We start from the raw sequence: 19,673 nt of genomic DNA, 5'->3' as shown, positions 1-19,673 counted from the left end.
TTACTTTCTGGGTATGTTCAGAGTGTTTTTTAATGTGAATTTTGAGTCATTCCATGTCAAGTGGACCAGTGGTCCCCACTCGACCTTCTCCGATTTTGCTGAAAATTTATAAGGATGTACATGTATGTTTGAAAAGAGGTTCTGTAAATTTTTAGGACCAGTTCTCAAATACATTGGGCACTGTTGACCTTTCACTGGAGGTTCCACCAAGCCTGCAGCTTCAGCTAAGAGGATTTTGCAAACTTTGGCACATAGCCATTAGAGTTCTATACTGGCTATGATGCTGAAATTTGGCATACTAGCTCAACTTTTGCTGCTAAACACGATAAAATTATTACCAGCTATGACAAAACAATATTTCGGCCGCAATTTTGTGTCAAAGTAGCTTGTAAAACGCGTCGCATAAAATTTATGCCAAACTTTGCCCATATATAACTCAAGACCAAAAACCAATAGTAACTGGTGCTTTGCCCTGTACACCAAACATCTACATGACTTTGCATTGCTGCAATATCACGGTCAAACCATATGTATTTGTGGAAATATTCACATGCACATATGATGAAAAACTTAAAAGAAAACGAATTTTACCTATTTTTAGGTCAAATTTTTCAAAAAGGGTACCCCTAAAATCAGGGGTCGACAAAGTTGTTCAGAATCTAGGAGCCAGCCAAAAAATTTAGGAGCCAGAATTTTTTTTGTTGACAAACTGTACATATAGACCCCCTCACACACGGCGTCTCCCCGGGGAGCACGGCCTTTGTATGTACTTACACAGGTAGCGGGAGATGAGAACGGGCCCCCGGCCACAGCGATCCTTCCCCCCAGGGCCGGCTCCAGGTTTTTCTGGGCCCCAGGCGAAAGAGTCTCAGTGGGCCCTTTTAACACATACACGATTCATGATGCACAGATACGGCGGAGAAATAAATAAATATATATATATATATATATATTTATTTATTTATTACACATGGCCCAGCCTGCCCCCTCATCCTTCACATACGCAGACATATGCGCGCGCACACACGGTACGCAGACATATGCACACGCACACACGGTACGCAGACATATGTGTGCGCACACACGGTACGCAGACATATGCGCGCGCACACACGGTACGCAGACATATGTACACATACAGACATACACATAGATAAAACAGACAAATATATATACACAGTCATATACACTGACATTCACATACATGCACTCACACAGACCCATTACTAATATTTTTAATATGGGGATTGGGGAAGCCTCACTCACCTGTCCCCGGTCCAGTGTCCTGTCCAGCAGCTCCTCGGGTATGGGGCAGTGCAGGGCCCCCGGCGTGTCACAGACTTCATGGCCCTGGAACATCAGAGGGGCCCACTTGCGGTCGGGTCCGGGCCCCTCCCGCCCATCTGTGCAGGACCTCCGCTCCGACGGTGTTTGATTGCCGGCACTCCGCCAGACATGGCCGCGTGCTGTGCGGCTGTGTCTGCTAGTAATGACGCGGCAGGAGCGACACACAAGCACAATTAAAGGTGCAGTGCCGTCGACCCTGCCGTGTCATTACTAGCAGACACAGCCAGACAGCGCACGGCCATGTCTGGGGGAGTGCCGGCAATCAAGTAGCGCCTGCGTCCCTGAACAGGTGCCGAGGAAGCGGCCAGGGCCCCGACAGTGAGTGGGCGGGTGGGTGTGTGGGCCCGGCCCCGACAGTGAGTGGGCGGGTGGGTGTGTGGGCCCGGCCCCGACAGTGAGTGGGCGGGTGGGTGTGTGGGCCCGGGCCCCGACAGTGAGTGGGCGGCTGGGCCCCTCTGATTTTCCAGGGCCCCGGCACTTGCCCGGGTAGGCCGGGTGCTGACACCGGCTCTGCTTCCCCGTAACCCAACTCTCCCTGTCCAGTCCCGGAGCATAAGTGGGGCGGAGCAAAGTGGAGAAGGCGGCCTGAGTGATACTGTCCCTGCTTCCTCCGATTGGATGACTCCGTGCAGGAGGTGGGATTGGATTGAGAGTATTTTTTTTTCTTCTCAACTCCTCAAGCACCAGGCAACATTTTCTAGGCGCCACTGGCGACCAGGCGCCTGGGTTTGTCGAGCCCTGCCTAAAATATATTAATTCTGATATCATTAGAAAGAGCACTTTTTTCTCTACAAGGATCTTTGTTTTTTTTTTTTTGGAGTCTCTCAGTTTAAGAAAAGAAAAATGCCACTGAACATGGTGTTATTTATTAATAAGCAATGAATGGTAACTGCACTATTCAAACCCTTGCGTTGGTCCATGGTGGTTATACCACAACCAATTCCCTAAGAATTGGTATTATAATCCTATTAAGAATTGTAATAATGCTGTCTTTCGGGAATTGGCAGCCCCATCGCCTAGGAGCCATGGCCGATAGCCGTGCAAGGCCAGCCGCGGGCGGTCTCTTTATCGCAGGTTCCGAAGCCTGAGGGTGGGTGTCTTTGCCTAGGATCCCAAGCCTAATATTGGGTATCTTTTGTTGGTTCCCAAGCCATAATGTTCAGTCTAAGTGGTCTGGAATTGTTGCTGAATTTGCGACATAATCGGTTCAGAGAAGCTGTATTGTCGGCCCATTGCTGTTGCAGCTGGTGCTGGAATTATTGCAATGATTGACTGCTCGGGAATCCAGCATGTATCATTTCTCACAGGCCAGTGAAAGAAGCTAGCTGGTCCATGAGGATGCATAAAATTTATTAATGCATCATGGTCGTCGACTGAAATTTCAGAAATATTTCCAATCCACCAGTTCCTATCGTAAATGCAGGCAATGTATTGCCCTGGCTGGAGGTTTGCAATTGGCACAAAAGGCATTTCTGATCTGACAGATCTATCTACATGGGCAATGAAAGATGATGGGTCATTTGACACCCTTGAAATGCGAATCTTTTTGTCATCAATTGGCACAAACTGGTTCCAGCAATTGTATGTCCATCTTTGAACCTTTCCTCTTGAACTACCCGTATTTTGTCAATTTTTTCTTTTGGAACAAAAAAAAATTTGATTCCATGCAGTTGCTCGTTGCAAAAGTTGAATAAATCCACCGGGGTCAGTATTTGGTTTTCAGTTGGGCGTTGAAGACTGGCACGAGCTGCCAACCTCTTTGCTGTCCCTCCAATCCCATCACAGGGCGACTTTCCATGACTGGTACCAAAAAAATTCCATTCAGCGCTGATATTGAAATCAGCATTGTGGTGGCACAAGTTGAGAAAATTTTTGAAATTTTTGTACTGGGCTGCAGATCCATCGCTGAAGTAGTGGATATGACGAATCCCATAGATGAGAGTCTTGAGATACTCCACAATTACTGTTAAGAAAGTGTGGACTGCAACTGTGTCATGTCGTGAGCAATCACTGATTATGCACAAGCTGATGTTCTGCGCAGCTTCACCATTTACCTCCTTGAAGTAAATTACAAATGGGTGTACTGTAGCTTGACTATTTTCCCAGTGGAAACCTTGAATGGCATCTTGAACAATAAATTAGTAATTTTCAGCAAAGTCCATAAGGATCACAAGCTCTCCAGGTCTCAGATTTTCCCTCAACGATTTCAAATAGCTACTTTGATGCTTGGCGATGTAGTGATGGCTACAAAGTTTAGACATTTTCAAAACCAATTCTTCAATGAAATCTTCTATAGTCAGTTGTTTGGTATCAAGCGTGTCTCGATCAGTGTGAATCCATTGTTTGAACTCAATAATATCTTCAGGGTCACTGTTGACAAACACATTGACTAGAAATTCTTTTAAAACTTCAGGACCCGGGCATTTATCACAACGGCCAAGCATACAGTCCTTGGATTCAATTCCACAGACCATTTTGCATATGAGCTCTTTGTAGTCATCATTGATTGGGCATGCTGCAAGCATTAGTTTGACATTTTGGTGAATGGTACACACACAAACGGAATGTGTTCCAGCAGATCCAACGGTTACGCACCACTTTGGCCGAAGCTCACAAAACTTGGAAAATCCAATTTCAGGGCCATTCCGATCCCGATAGGCAACAAACATTTCCCTCGTATTGCTCAGTAATAGTCGCTTTTGCATCTGCTTTTTTTCTCCTGCTATTCGCACTGATACATAGTCTTTTTTACCATGGCACATTCGACTGAATTCATCATCCTCAAAAAATGCCTGTACCTTTTTCTTCACTTCCTCAGAAACTTGCTTGCCACACTTGATTCTAGGTAAGGCTAAGATCCCATGTTCACATTTAAGCTTTCGAGCTTGTTTGACCATTCGTTCAGAGACACCGAATTCGTCTGATATAGCCTTAATGGACCAACTTTTCGGTGCCAATGTCAAGATTTGGACCTTTTCTGCCCGACTGGACACCTGCAGCTTTTGCTTCAAATCTGCCAAAAGGTGATTGTAATCCAGACACATTTTGCACTGTGCTGTTTTTGTTTGCTCAATGTCTTTTGGCTCAAGCCCTCCAATTGAAGCAATCTTGCTAGAAAATGCATTTTGTACCTGGCTTATCTTTCTCCTTGCATATCCAAGTGAATCCCGCTGGATTACCCGTGGATATTTCAGAGGAGAGATGCCAATGGATGTTAAGCTTGAATTTAGACTTTCAGGAGAACATTCCATTCCATCTGGATCTGATTCAGAGGAAACTGGATCAGCTGATTTTTTTCTGTTAGCAAATTCTTTTCGACATGATGCACACATCTTCTGGCCAGGCTTCACATCATTCTTTGTAAATTCGTTCAACTGGTCCGCTGCTAACAAATTGATAGCTCTCAAATTCTTTTTGGTGTTATGACCTTTCTTCCCAAAAGGATTGCAACACGATTTTTGCAAATGCTCATATTTGGTCAAGAATGAAGCTTCATGGTGTAAACAGATTTGTGAATGTTCGTCAAAATTTAGTCCCACTCGTCGACGCAGCAATTTCTGTTCATCCAATCCAAAGCTTGTAAACAATTTCAATTCATCCTTGCTATGGGTGAATGTCTTAAGGTGGCACTTCGAATTGTTCGCAAGGCCGATAGAGCACTGGGCAGATTCTTAATCAATTTCATTCTCCATCGCTAAAAAATAAATAATATATGCATTAAAATGTAACAATAGTCAATAACTTTTCATAAACAAAAAGGTTTATAGTTTTTTGATTATAATAGACATTGCTAGCAACAATACAACTCTGTAACATGTGATAACAATCTGAAAATCAAACACAAAATCAATGCATTACGCGCATAAATAACACCATGTTCAGTGGCATTTTTCTTTTCTTAAACTGAGAGACTCCAAAAAAAACAAAACAATGATCCTTGTAGAGAAAAATGTGCTCTTTCTAATGATATCAGAATTAATATATTTTTGGGGTACCCTTTTTGAGAAATTTGACCTAAAAATAAAATAAAATAAAAAATTTTAAGTTTTTCATCATATGTGGGTGTGAATATTTCCACAAATACATATGGTTTGACCGTGATATTGCAGCAATGCAAAGTCATGTAGATGTTTGGTGTACAGGGCAAAGCACCAGTTACTACTGGTTTTTGGTCTTGAGTTATATATGGGCAAAGTTTGGCATAAATTTTATGCGACGCGTTTTACAAGCTACTTTGACACAAAATTGCAGCCGAAATATTGTTTTGTCATAGCCGGTAATAATTTTATCGTGTTTAGCAGCAAAAGTTGAGCTAGTATGCCAAATTTCAGCATCATAGCCAGTATAGAACTCTAATGGCTATGTGCCAAAATTTGCAAAATCCTCTTAGCTGAAGCTACAGGCTTGGTGGAACCTCCAGTGAAAGGTCAACAGTGCCCAATGTATTTGAGATCTGGCCCTAAAAATTTACAGAACCTCTTTTCAAACATACATGTACATCCTTATAAATTTTCAACAAAATCGGAGAAGGTCGAGTGGGGACGATTTTTAAAACTGGTCCACTTGATGTGGAACGACCCTTTTGGAACAAATTCTGTTCCAAAATCTGCATGAAAAAATTGCTTTCAGTACTTAGGTTTTTGTTTTTTTTACGTAGCAAAAGAAGCAACATGTCAGTAATTTGATTCTTTTCTGCTTGAAAAAAATGCTCTAAATTTGACTTCTGAGACAGTTGTATCAGAAGAAATGCCCTATACACAAAAATCTTTGACACACAAGTATTCGTTTTCTTCTCTCCTTTTACATAATTTTTATGCAAATTTTGAATCTTATCTACTTAAAAATCTACATGAAAGAGAATTTGAAGCTGTTTTTGATGTGGATTTTGCACTGGAGCCACTTCAAAATCAATGTTAAAAAAACAACTATTTGTGAATATACCCTTAGGCTAAAAGAGTGGGGTCCAGCGGAGAGGACCCCTGCACTGCTTCTTACATCTCTGACCATAAAGGCCCCGTCACACTTAGCGACGCTACAGCGATCCCGACAACGATACGACCTGGCAGGGATCGTTGCTGCGTCGCTATGTGGTCGCTGGTGAGCTGTCAAACAGTCAGATCTTCCCAACAACACAGCAACGATGCGGCGACCTGTAACGATCTGTATAACGATGCACGCCTATGTGTTTCTTTGTCTGAGTCATTAACAAGGTCGTTGGTAAGGTGTCAAACACACCAATGCATTCTACCCAGCGGGGTCTCAACGATCAAAGAAATGTCCAGACCATTCCGACACGACCAGCGATCTCACAGCAGGGGCCTGGTCGCTGCTACGTGTCAAACATAGCGAGATCGCTACTGAGGTCGCTGTTGCGTCACAGAACTTATGACTCAGCAGCGATCTCGCTAGCGATCTCGCTTAGTGTGACGGGGGCTTTACGTACAAACAGGTAATCAGCAGCAACGTGAAAGATCCGCATCGGATAAGGCTCTAATTTCAAGTTGACATTGTCTCTTGATAAGGCTGTATTGTAAAGTCATGGGCTTTGCCGCCCTTCTTGGCTTCCTTTTTTTGGTGACCATTCATATGACAATTAATCTTGGTCTTGGTACTTTCTTGGGTCTTTTCAGATTGTCCTCTGGTTGCTCCTCATTGTTCCTTTGATGATTCCACACTCCCAGACTTCCCAACCAGGGATAGATTTCCTGCTGCTCAAGTACTAAATCTTTGGGTTTTTTTTGTGTAGTTGCCGGATTAGCAGATTTTCCAAGCAATTAGCTTCTGAATCAAAGACTGTCCTTTTTTTTTTTTCCCTCAGTATTATGTTGATAGAGCAACTGCAACCCATTAAATGACTGTGCTGGAGCCTGGAGACTGAACATTAGCAGTTTGATTTGCTCATTTGTTTTATATTCTATCATAATGTTTTCACTGCAGTTTCCCTTAAGCTGTGAAAATTAGAGAGCACTGGCGAGACGTTAAATCCATTGTCGCAAACTGTACTTGACTATGTAGAAAACGTGAGATTGTCACAGATCCTGAACACACTAGAAAGATTACTTAGTAGGAGAGGTCTTGGTTGACCAAGTAGGAAAGTAATTTTTTTCATATATTGAAAGATCTTTTGAATCCCTTAAAGTTAATAATATGGCACAAATGTTTGTGTTCTTTCACCCTCCCAACAAAGCTAGAGATGTGGAAATATGGCTTCTGCACTCAATCGGTATTGAGGAGTCGTAAGAATGGATCCACATTGGTCCAAACCCACACAAATACGGGGAGAACATATAAACTCCTTGCATGTGTTGTCCTTCGTTGGATTTGAACCCAGGACCCCAGCGCTGCACGGCTACAGTACTAGTTTCAGCCCATTTAATTTAACCCTGAACTATAGTATAACCACTAATTCTGAGACACATATTCATTGTCCTGAGGAGAGCAATCACCTATTTGACACACTTCTTTGTGACAATCACTGATTTGGATCAAATCTCAGCTTTATTGCACTATTGAGCAACAACTCAGCAGTGCATGCTGGGAAGAGGAAGTTCCAGTACCTATAGCACTGTCCGAATAGAATGCTAATGAAATGCAATAGTCTGCTAAAAAAAAGTGGATGGCAAGTGTGGCAAGCATTAGAGCAGAAACTGGACACTTCCAGGAAATTTTATATTGATATTTTCTCAAAAAATTTTTTTGTCATGTCTTTGTGCGTAGGGCAGGTACGCTTTAAAGGGAACCTGTCACCAGGTTTGGCCAATATGACGTAAGGCCACCACCTTTCAGGCATGATATGCAGTATTCTATAATGCTGTATATATTACCCAAACCCAACCTGAAAAAGAGCTTTTATTATACTCACCTGGGGACGGTCTGGTCCGATGGGTGTTGCTCTTCTTGATTGTAAAGTGTTGCGGAATATGTTGGCACTATATAAATAAAAATTATTATTAAAAAATTATTATTATTCTTTGTCCGGCTCCTCCTTTCTTAAGATCGCCGTCGTTCTTCTTGCTTCGTGTGGATGACCCCTTCCTACATCATCCGCATAGTATCCCTGCATTGTGATCCTGCGCAGGCGCACTTCTCTACCCAGTTGAGGGCAGAGCAAAGTACTGCAGTGCGCATGCGCCAGGGCTCTTTGACCTTTCCCGGCTCCTGTATATATACACAGTGGTGTGAAAAAGTGTTTGCCCCCTTCCTGATTTCTTATTCTTTTGCATGTTTGTCACACTTAAATGTTTCAGATCACAAAACAAATGTTAAGTATTAGACAAAGATAACAAGTTAACACAAACTGCAGTTTTTAAATGAAGGTGTTTATTATTAAGGGAAAAAGAAATCCAAACCTACTGGGTCCTGTGTGAAAAAGTGATTCTCCCCACCCTTAAAACATAAATTAACTGTGGTTTATCATGTCTCTGGGAAGGTGAGTTCAATTTCCCTAGCCACACACAGGGCTGATTACTGCCACACCTGTTATCAATCAAGAAATCACTTAAATAGGAGCTGCCTGACAAATTAAAGCAGACCAAAAGATCCTCAAAAGCTATACATCATGCTGCTATCCAAAGAAATTCAGGAATAAAGTAATTGAGATGTATCAATCTGGAAAAGGTAGTAAAGTAATTTCTAAAGCTTTGGGACTCCAGAGAACCACAGCGAGAGCCATTATCCATAAATGGCGAAAACATGGAACAGTGGTGAAACTTCCCAGGATTGTCCGGCCGACCAAAATTACCCCAAGAGCGGAGCGACGACTCATCCAAGAGGTCACAAAAGACCCCACAACAACATCCAAACACCTGCAGGCCTCACTTGCCTCAGTTAAGGTCAGTGTTTATGAGTCCACCATAAGAAAGAGACTGGGCAAAAATTGCATTTATGGCAGAGTTCCAAGACAAAAACCACTGCTCAGCAAGAAGAACATAAGAGCTCATCTCAGTTTTGCCAGAAAACATCTTGATGATCACCAAGACGTTTGGGAGAATACTCTGTGGACTGACTAGACAAAAGTTGAACTTCTTGGAAGGTGCACTTGGGTAATTCAACAGGACAATGATTCAAAACACACCAGCAAGTCCACCTCTGAATGGCTTAAAAAAAACAAAATTTAGACTTTAAAGTGGTCTAGTCAAAATCCTAACCTTAATCTGATTGAGATGCTGTGGCATGACTTTAAAAAGGTGGTTCATGCTCGGAAGCCCTCCAATGTGGCTGAATTAGAACAATTTAGCAAAAATTAGTGGGCCAAAATTCCTCCAGAGCGTTGTAAAAGACTCACTGCCAGTTATCGCAAACGCTTAATTTCAGTTGTTGCTGCTAAGGGTGGCCCAACCAGTTATTAGGTTTAGGGGGCAATCACTTTTTCACACAGGGCCCTGTAGGTTTGGATTTATTTTTCCCTTAATTAAGACCTTCATTTAAAAACTGCATTTTTTGTTTATTTGTGTTATCTTTGTCAAATATTTAAATTTGTTTTGTGATCAGAAATATTTAAGTGTGACAAACATGCAAAAGAATAAGAAATCGGGAAGGGGGAAAACACTTTACACCATTCTGTGTATACACAAACACATGGATATATATATATATAATAAATATATATATATATATATATATATATGTGTATAAATATATATATATATATGTATAAATGTGTGTGTATATATAATATAATTTTTTTTATTTACAATATGGCCTCTGTTTTGATAGTATGTGTCTGCAGCATTTCTGTGAAATAATATATGGTTGGCATGGTCCAAGGTACTAAAGAAAAAGGCAATAATTCTCCTATCTGGTAGGATGTCCAAAGATTATTGCTTTATATGATGTCATTAATAACTCAACAGGAAGACAGGAAAATCCCTAATGATTCTTGGTTTATCTCCCTTAGCAGACCTGTCCCATATCTCCTTTTCTGTCATTTTACCAAATTTATACTCATGTCTTCTGCACTGTTAAATGCCCTTATCTCTGCAAACTGGAAGAAAACCTAATCACCTTCTATAAAGATAGTGTATGAATTTAAAAAGTTGCTATTTATCTCCTTGGCAACAAAACAAAATTCTGCAGAATCACAGCTTATACCTTCCTGTAATCTATATTTCATACCTAATTTCCTTGACTCTGCGTATGTATTTTTATAACATTTTTGCTAAACTTTTCTTTTACACACCAAAAAAAAAAAAAAAAAAAAGCTAAAATAACGGAATCTGTAAATCTTCTGGGAATTCAGAACGTTATGTTTTTAAAATAAATATGAGCAGATTCTGAACTCGTGATTGTACATGCCAAATCTTCTTGTGCCACATGAGGTTAATTAATGCCAGGCAGATTTTATTTTATTTTTTTTAACAGAAGGGGCCAAATGTGAATCCTTTGAAATGCCCTCAGCCCCCTTTCACACAGCAAATGCTTTCATGCTCATTTTGGAAAGCCATGAAAAGTTTGCCCCTTCCCTCTGCTACTACTGTCAGTGCAACAAAGCTGTTTTATGCCATCTGCCTGTCTGAAGATGTTTTAAGATGCTCCTAACTTGGTGCCACAGATGGTTTCAGTTTGCTGCCAGTCCAAAGCTGTACCTAGAAAGAGATTCTGGTGTTTTGTAGATATTGGTGTTTTGCGTATTTTTTTATGTTTCACAGTCACTTTATAACTGTGCAAAATTAAATAACTTTTTACCCAGATTTACCATTCTAAACACACTGCCCACTCTGGTTTCCCGTAAATCGTCAGTATCAAAGGTTTTCCTAAATATCACCCCAAAAAATAAGCTAAGAAGGTGTCCTGTTGCTGCATCCTTCAACGATCAACTGTGGTCTATGGACAAACTAGCTGCCCTTAGTCAGTACCCCTGCAGTGCCACCACAGGTGAAACAAAGCATTACGTGGTGTCTACTTGATGCATAAATAATTCCATGTTCTCCTAAAAGGGTAAAGTCCTATAGCTTCTATTTGATTAAATATTAGAAATAAAATATGTCCTAGTTTTTCTAAACCTGACAACCCTTTCAATAAAGCAGCCCCACTATTAAAAATTTTTTTTAGGAACTGTAAACAGCCGGGATAACTACCATCATTAGCAGTTCAGCTCTGACAACAGTAGGCAACAATTAACTATGGGGTTGATATGGTCTGCTCTTCTTCCCCAAATGGAGGAAAAACACCTGCAAGGGGCTTACAATTTGTAAGACATTTTTCTTACAGTAAAGTGTACAATGCGTTTCAGCCCGACCTCAGGGTCTTCATCCGTAAAATTAATCACCTAAAGTAACAAACATATAAAGGGTAAAATTGGTTATTGTATTGTCTATTTGTGTGTTGGTCATTCGACATATTTGTTTAGCGTAGTAAATCTTTTGCTTGCCCATTTTCACTATATGTTTGTGACTTCGTGTTTTACTGTACCTGATGAAGGGCTGAAACTTGTTACACAACTTATTACAGTACAAAAGATACATATTGTGAACCACCTTGCTGAAGTTTTTCCACTACTTAGAGAGCAAAGTTTGTCATTTTGTTTTTCTTATGAAATTCTCAATAAGTTTGATGTGTCACATGACCTTCTTCCCATTGAAAAAAATAAAGTTGAATCCAAAATGGCTGACTTCAAAATGGCCACCATGGTCACCACCCATCTGGAAAAGTTTTCCCCCTCCCATATACTAATGTGCCACAAACAGGAAATTGATATCACCAACCATTCTCATTTTAATTTAGGTGTATCCATATAAATGGCCCACCCTGTGTATTCCTGACGAGGTTCCGGATCACTAATCTTGGAACTCTTGGACCCCCCGTGATCGGGTTATCCCTTGTTCCTCGAAAAGGGGATATTTTACATTTTTGGACACCTCCTTTCAAGGTTCAGCATCCCGTGCGGTTTACCAAAACGTGCACCACATAGCATCTGGGCTTACAGGCATCACATCCATTCAGGAGAGATCGTCTTTCTTCTGATTTTGTGGTCCTTGTTGCTATTATGTTTTTGCCTTCTCCTTTTTAAAACTCCATTTCTACCTATTTCTCCCTTTCTACGACTACAGTCCAGTAATGGAATAGAAAACGATAGAAAAACCTTCATGTTAAGTAAGGAACTGGAATTTACCGCTAACATTTCCTTCCTTTTCTTTACAATCCAAATTGTATCAGTGTTAAGATGAAAGAATCTGAACATAATGTAAAAAGAAGCTCAGAAAAAAAATGAATTGTGTTGCAATTGTTTGAGCTTGTGTTTGATCTGAGCCTGGCTCTGTAAGTGCCCCTCCTAGCACGCTGTGCATTAGTCTTTCCACTATGAATCTATATGGCGTTGTTGCCTGTTCCTTGTGAGCTCCCACATGTGGTGTCCCTTCCTGTGTACAGGTTGATACAATGTTGTTGTTTTGTTATTACTTGGGAAAGCTAAATGAACAGTTAGCATTGGCTACAATGTAGCTGCAGTCCTTCTTCGTCTTATTTGGATCTGTTCTGTGTACTGACAATTGCTCGGAGATGTCACATCTGTAACGCGGTTTTCTTTGATTTCTTTCTACTGTCTTATGGCTGTGTTCTTTCTGGCTGTTATGCATAAAACGTGTCTCATTGGCAATTCAGCTCAGATGGAGCACATGAAGAAAGCATGTGGTTCTGGTTTGAGCAGTGTGTCTGTTTCTTTTGCCCTGTTCTTTGTTCGGTATCGGCCTCGTGAAGGAGCTGAGGATGACGCCCAGTGCTCGAGAGTTGTTACAACAGCAGAAGACTTGGATCGCACTGGGAATGGAGGACACGTTCGTCTGTCAGGCTGATAAGTCTGACTCCCAGTCATTGCTGCCTCCTGTGGTTGTCAAACATCATTTCACACTGAAAGTTACTACTAATTCTACTAGTCATGAATAATTCAACGTTTGCCATCCTTCTCCTAAGATATAGAAGGAATGACTTCTTGTTTTCCCCCTTTAAAGTATCTCTGGTCTTAAGGTGGCCATGCACTTAAGAATTAAAAAAAAAAAGTCATCAGAAAATGTCCTATTGTTTAAATCGGGTTTCTATGTTTAAGATATATTTTATTTAACTGTTAATTTAAATTTTTCATATGACTATATTAAGTCATATTGCACGACTCGTTAAAGGGTTGATAGTGACTTGTAGGATTGCTGCTTCCAATAGGTGGCGCTATAGAGTTCAAGTCCTCTTTTTTTTCTCTTAAGGGGCAATTTGTATATCAAAATGAAACATTCACAAATATTGCAATATTTCCACTGGCCACTAAGGTTAATACTGCACTTATTCCTCCTGGTCTTTAGCAGTCACGTGGACATAGGCAGCAATAGACTGGCTCTGACTCAATGTATAGAAATATTTTCTTGCCATGCTCTCATTTGGGTAAAGGTCATTGTGAAGACCAAGGGTATTAAGAGTTGTCCAGCCTTAGGCTACTAGTCTGCAGTCACTCCGTGTGAATCCTCACATGTTTCCCACTGCACACTGTGAAAATTCTCCGGTGGTGGGCGCATGACCGCCAGTATGTGATTTGCATACATGCAGTCACATGCCACGTGCGACCTTGCTTAATACACTTGCATTGACGGACACACCTTGTTGGAATGTGGCTGCAAATTGTATACTTGCGGTCATATGACTGCCCAATCCTGGTGCTGGCCAATCCTCACAGTGCGCAGTGTGCGCGATGTGAGGATTTGGAAGTCTACAGTCACATGGAGTGATTGCAGACTTGTAGCCTAAGGCCAGACCATCCCTTTAAGCTATAATCACATATTGTGAATGGTGGATCCTGTGTTATCTACTGTATATACTGTAGAGGTGTTACTTTTCATTGTAATCCTGTCTATGATAATGAGACTGCTGAAAAGGCATGTGAATAGAACAGGAAGAATGAGCCTAATAATGGGCTTAGTGGCCATCGTGAAAATGGCAAGATTTTTTTTTTATTTTTTAAGATGCTCGCATCAAATTTTTTTTAAATCCAGAACATACAAACTTAATTTAAACATTAGGTCATTTTTTTGATGAAGCTTTCTTATAATGTCAGACAAACCCCTCGTTTTGGTGGGGCTAGGCAAGTATCTGATGTGTATCTGGATGTCCCAAAATGTCCTAAAAAGCGTTTTGGGCCGCAGTGTTCAAAGGTATATGGGTATTATTAAAGGATTCTGGCATTTCCACTAAGAAAGATTCCAATCGGTGCAGCTAGATAATGAAGAATTATAAATTGTAAAAAGAAAATTGCATCTTACAAATGTCGGTGCAGGTTGGTAACTGCTGGATGGCAACAGGTAGGTTAGATGCAATGTTCTTTTTTGTTGGGTCAGATATATATTTACTTTTATTGTTGTTATATGTAAATGGAAATATATGGAAATTCTTCATTCTGTTCTCAGTAGAGCCTATGGGGACAGAACTAGTCTACTATTGGCTATATTAGGCAGATTTAGAGCCCCAATACACATTAAAGCTGGCCAAACATGCTGTTTTTTTGTGAGGCTGATGCGCTAATGTGTATTAGAACTTTTCGGCTCAGTCTCGACAAATAATGTTGGGAGAAAAAGGATCGGGCATGTTGAATTTCAGCCCCCTCATATGTTGGTTTTAGGGACAATATTCTGTCTCCTTAGTCTACGGGGGTCTTACACCCCCTATCCCCTCTGTTATTGAAAACAGAAGCACAGGAGCACATTTTACCAAAAAATATTTGACATTTTCGTTACCCGTTTCAATCTTGAAGCTTTTCCCCTGTAAATCAGTGCCTGTACTTTGCATTGTGTGGTTATAATCTGGTCCTGTAGGTCCAGTTGATGATTTTTGTCATGTCCTGGAATGCTGTCTAACTAAACCTATTACCGTACATGACACATTTCACTTTAGTCTTTTCTAGCCTGGTCTCTGTCTTTCCATAATTTTGTTCTTACAAGAAAAAATGATCACATTAGAGCAATTTTGACTAGTTTCGCTGTCCAGCTGCTTATTCTCATGCTCAGATGTAGCGTATGTGACACTGCAATTATTTCAGTGAAGCAGACTGCAGTGATACTTGTAAAAGTCTATTATTTCTCTAGATGATTGGAGGAGGAGTAATCGATGGTAGCATTTCATGGAGTGTAACATGATTATTGCTATGCTCTTATATTGTAGTGTTTATGTGCATAGTTACAGGATGGTTAAATGCTTTTCACTTAACTACATGATTTAAAGAGGACCCGTCATCTCTACTAACATGTCTAAGTACGGTAAATACTTGAATTTCCCAAGAAATACAATTTCTGTAGCATATTATCTTAGAACTGTATGTCGCTCCTCTGTTCCTCCTCCTAGAAACATAGGAGTGAATTGGTAACTGGGCATTACAGTTCAATTTGTCAAAGGGAACCAGTATTGATAGGATAGTGTCTGTGTGCAGGGACATAGCCAGAACTAATAACAGCCGATTGTCAAGTTATTCTTAAATTTCCAGGCATAATAACAGAGGAACAAAGTCGTATTCTAAGAAAAGATTCTACAGTTGTATTCTAAGGAATGCAATTAATTACTAAAACAGGGGCGCGTACATGTCCGCTTTAAAGTTGGTTTCTGTATGCTAAAGTCATGCAAAAAATAAAGCTATTATCCTGCAGATATGGGGTTAATCTGTAGGTTAATAGCGTTCTGAAGCGGCTCTGTGTCTGCACGGAGAGCCCCGCTGCCAGGAGGTAACTATCTTTATTCCTCCCAGCAGCCTCCAGCTTTCAGTCATGCGGCTGGTGCGGCTTCAGTCACTGCTCAGTGCATAGAGAGCGGCGGCTGTAACCACGCTCCCGGCACTGACTGACAGCCGGCTCTGTATTGGATGAACGACCTTGTGCACAGAAATTTGAGCTGTGCTGAAAGAGTAAAATTTCCTTAAAGGGAACCTGTCCTAAAAGGAAAAACAATACTAAATTTAACTGCAGCCGCAGAGCTAAATCTACAGAGAAATACTGTTTTTGAAAATATGTAGCAATCATACTAGAAGTGCAGCTACTGGGAGAAGATGAAGTTATATTCTCTCTGCAGCTGCTCGATTCCAGTCACAAGGGCGGAGCTGGGGCTGTGATCAGTCAGCACTCACTACAGTGAGCGTGCTGTAATCCGGCCCACTGATCCATGACGAGCATCCTCTACAGTGTGTGGGAAGCCTGTTGTCCGTCAAGGAGCAGGGGGGAGTGCTGTATAGTGAACAGTGACTGTGACTGGCTCTGTAATGATTGGAATCAAGCAGCTGCAGGGAAAAAATAACTTTATTTTCTCCCTGCAGCCGTATTCCCAATTAGGTTGCCATATATATTTAAAAGCGGTGCTTTGCTCTCTATATATTTTTTCTTTTTATGACCGGTTCCTTTTAAATTTCTCATGGCACTATGCTACTATTCCTTCTGCTTCCCCTGAGTCCCGTTGGGATGTTGTTAAATTATAAAATAAATAAATAATGCTAAAAACATATATATTCTAGTGCGCTGTGTGATAATTCTGGTGTCTCCTACCATTGTTAGATGTAGTTGTGGTCATGTGGTGCCTCTTAACCTTCACCGTAATAAGTATGCAGCACCTAATATATTCTACAGAACCCTTTAATTTTGGAAATCAGCATTCATGCAGCATTGCACTTCACCATGTATCGTTTCATATGTATTTACAACGTAGCAGATAACCATTTTATTGGATTTCTCTTCGTCACATCATTATGTTGATATTCAACCTAATTTAGAATAATTTTCTAAATTTTTAGATTTTCTGAAATTTCCCTCATCTATTCAATAGGATAAAATTGTAACCGAACCATGTCTCTGCTTCCAATTAATACGCTGTTTGCAGAGGAAGAACACAAACTCTAGATCCACCTATTGGAGTTAGCAATATGATATAGGTCCACCTCTACTCTTCAAAGAACCTTGCCACCAGAGCCTCCTTTTCCCGATGCATGTTTTTGCCCCTCATCAGTGCAAAGTAAGAGAACTGTATGCCTGGATGATGGAGCTTTGATAGTAGAATTAAGGGGTAAAGGTTCTCATTGTAGAGAGTGCCAAGGCTCTTTAAAATGTCAGTACTGAATTTTAGGATTGCTAAATTAAATTCCCTGTTCTCTTTCTCTGTGAAGGGGCTACTTGTATATTTAATTTCCAGGAGGAGCATTGCATGGACTAGAAGTCGCCCTACACCAGTTTGGGCTTTTTCGTGAGGAGGAACTTTATCCCCTTAGACCCACTCTGAGAGCTCTTACCCAGCCAACCAGTTCTCTTGCTTTGCACTGATGAGTTGCAAAAAGCTCTTAACATGTTTCTGATCTGGTTTGATATCAGAAGTCATTTGTTAAAGTTCTTTAAAGGGTCGATAATAGACTTTTATCATTGCTAGCTAGGAAGCTATTAGCATATTTAATTTCCCAGGTCCGCTTTTAATTGACCCAATGTTCTTGTGGTCACCGCCAGTCCTGCATCCTGTACATAGCACACATGACTGCTACATCCAGTTACTGGCCTCAGCGATGATCACTAAGGCCAGTGATGTACTGAAAGGGACCAGATGTCAGACCGATAGGGACCACCTGAGCGGCAGCATTAGGACTGTGAGGAATTTGAAAGGTATATTATGTTTTTTTCTTTATTATACTATTACGTTACCTGCTGTGTACTGTGGATTTTCAGCGAATCCCCTCAAGCCCTTGAAGCGAAGTAAATTATGGGGGGAAGTGACTGCAAAAATAATTAAAATTCAACCACATGTTTGTGATATTTGCGTACCGAGCAGTTTTCGGTAATCTTATCCCTCTTGTTACTGTAATGCAGTTTTTCATGTATATAAATCTTTATATGGTAACTTGAATCGCGTGTAATGGATTTATCATACTTTTCATGTGGTGAACAGGATTCCCCCTATAGCTTTGTGTTTGACTTGGTAGCAGCATCTATTGCCTTCTGGTTCATTGTTTTGCTCGTATTCTGCATCTTGTCGGCCTTCTGCTCGCCATGCTTCACATTTGACAAGTTTTTATTTTCTTCCATCAACAGCTTGTAGCTATATATGAAGAACAAGACCCACATCATGGGGGAGATGGCACGAGCGCAAGTTCTACTGGCACTCAAAGCCCGGAAATCTTTGGCAGCGAACTTGGAACGAACAGTATGTCAGCTTTCCAGCCTTACCAAGCAACAAGTGAAATTGAGGTCACCCCTTCAGTTCTGCGATCAAGTAGGTAACATTTAACGATTTCACAGAAGAACTCCATGTCACCATCATGAAATGAGTATATCTTGAAGGAATTTGTTTCTTTCTCTTTGACCAGGTTAGGACATGTCAATCTAAAGTATTTGACGCCAAGACACCCCAGCTTTACCGTACAGATTGAAAGTTCTGACTTTTGTAGATCTAGTGATACCGTTTATGCTTATTTTGGTTGCTTGCACAATTTCCCTAATTACATCAGTATTGCATTATATTGTTCAACCGCAGGTGTAACCCACTGTGTACAAAGCAAAGCATAGGCCAAAGCGGACCACCCATGCTTTAACATGTTCGTCATATGTTGGGAAGAAGTTTAGGCTACGGTGACTTTGGCAGCAGCACCGAACAAGTGTGTCCCACTGTTATAACCCCCAAATAAGTACCCAGTGCTTGGTAAAATTAATGTACATGCCGGTCCTGCTTGTTGACTCCCCTCCTACACCTCTCCGCTTGGTTGGATTGATTGACAGGTCTCAAATTATACACAAACCTCTTTTCGACTTGTTTGATTATTACATATTTACATATAAATAGAGCGACCCATCAATTAAGCTTAATCTCGTGGAAAGAGCCGACATGTCTTACCCAATCCCTCACTGTTTAAAGAGACTCTATCAGCACAGAATGACTGTTCAAACCAACTACAGATGCTCAGTGCACCCTTGGTGTGGCCAAACATATAAATGCACCTTCCCACCTACTGGTTTTCCCTCTATTTCCGCCCCCTTCTGTTTTTTTTGATTGACAGCTCTGGCTTTATAAAGCCAGAAAAGGGCAGAGCTAGATGAAAATCAAGTAGCAGAAAGTTGCACAGAGCTGTCTGGCCACACCAGGGGTGCACTGAGCACCTGTACTTGGTTCGGACAGTCATTCTTTAAAACTGATTTCTGTGAAATGCCACAGCGTTTATTGATATCTGGAAGACAGTCGGCATGTTATATTGCTTATGATTAAGGCAGCACAAACTGTTGACAGGTTCCCAAACTTCTTTACACTCTCTTGGTTGTAACGTAGGATAGAAAAAAAGTAAGTGAGGATTGGAGGAGATTAAAATGATCACTTTGCTTTGCCCATGATGTCAGTTTTTCCTC

The 19,673-nt window shown here is 40.9% G+C and overlaps 1 protein-coding gene across 1 annotated transcript in view; it reads left to right on the top strand.

The window, feature by feature from the left end:
• PARD3 (par-3 family cell polarity regulator) overlaps positions 1-19,673 on the top strand; it is a 693,471-nt gene that overhangs the window by 201,967 nt on the left and 471,831 nt on the right. The window contains exon 3 of the mRNA XM_073676896.1: positions 18,369-18,549. Coding sequence (XP_073532997.1) covers positions 18,369-18,549 — 181 coding nt within the window. The remainder of the gene's footprint in view (positions 1-18,368; positions 18,550-19,673) is intronic.

The sequence above is a fragment of the Phyllobates terribilis genome, unplaced genomic scaffold (assembly GCF_046119375.1).
Source record: "Phyllobates terribilis strain yellow unplaced genomic scaffold, ASM4611937v1 Scaffold_4__5_contigs__length_816908805, whole genome shotgun sequence".
NCBI lineage: Eukaryota > Metazoa > Chordata > Amphibia > Anura > Dendrobatidae > Phyllobates > Phyllobates terribilis.
Note: the sequence above shows the minus strand (reverse complement) of the source record. Positions and strands in the feature narration are given on the sequence as shown.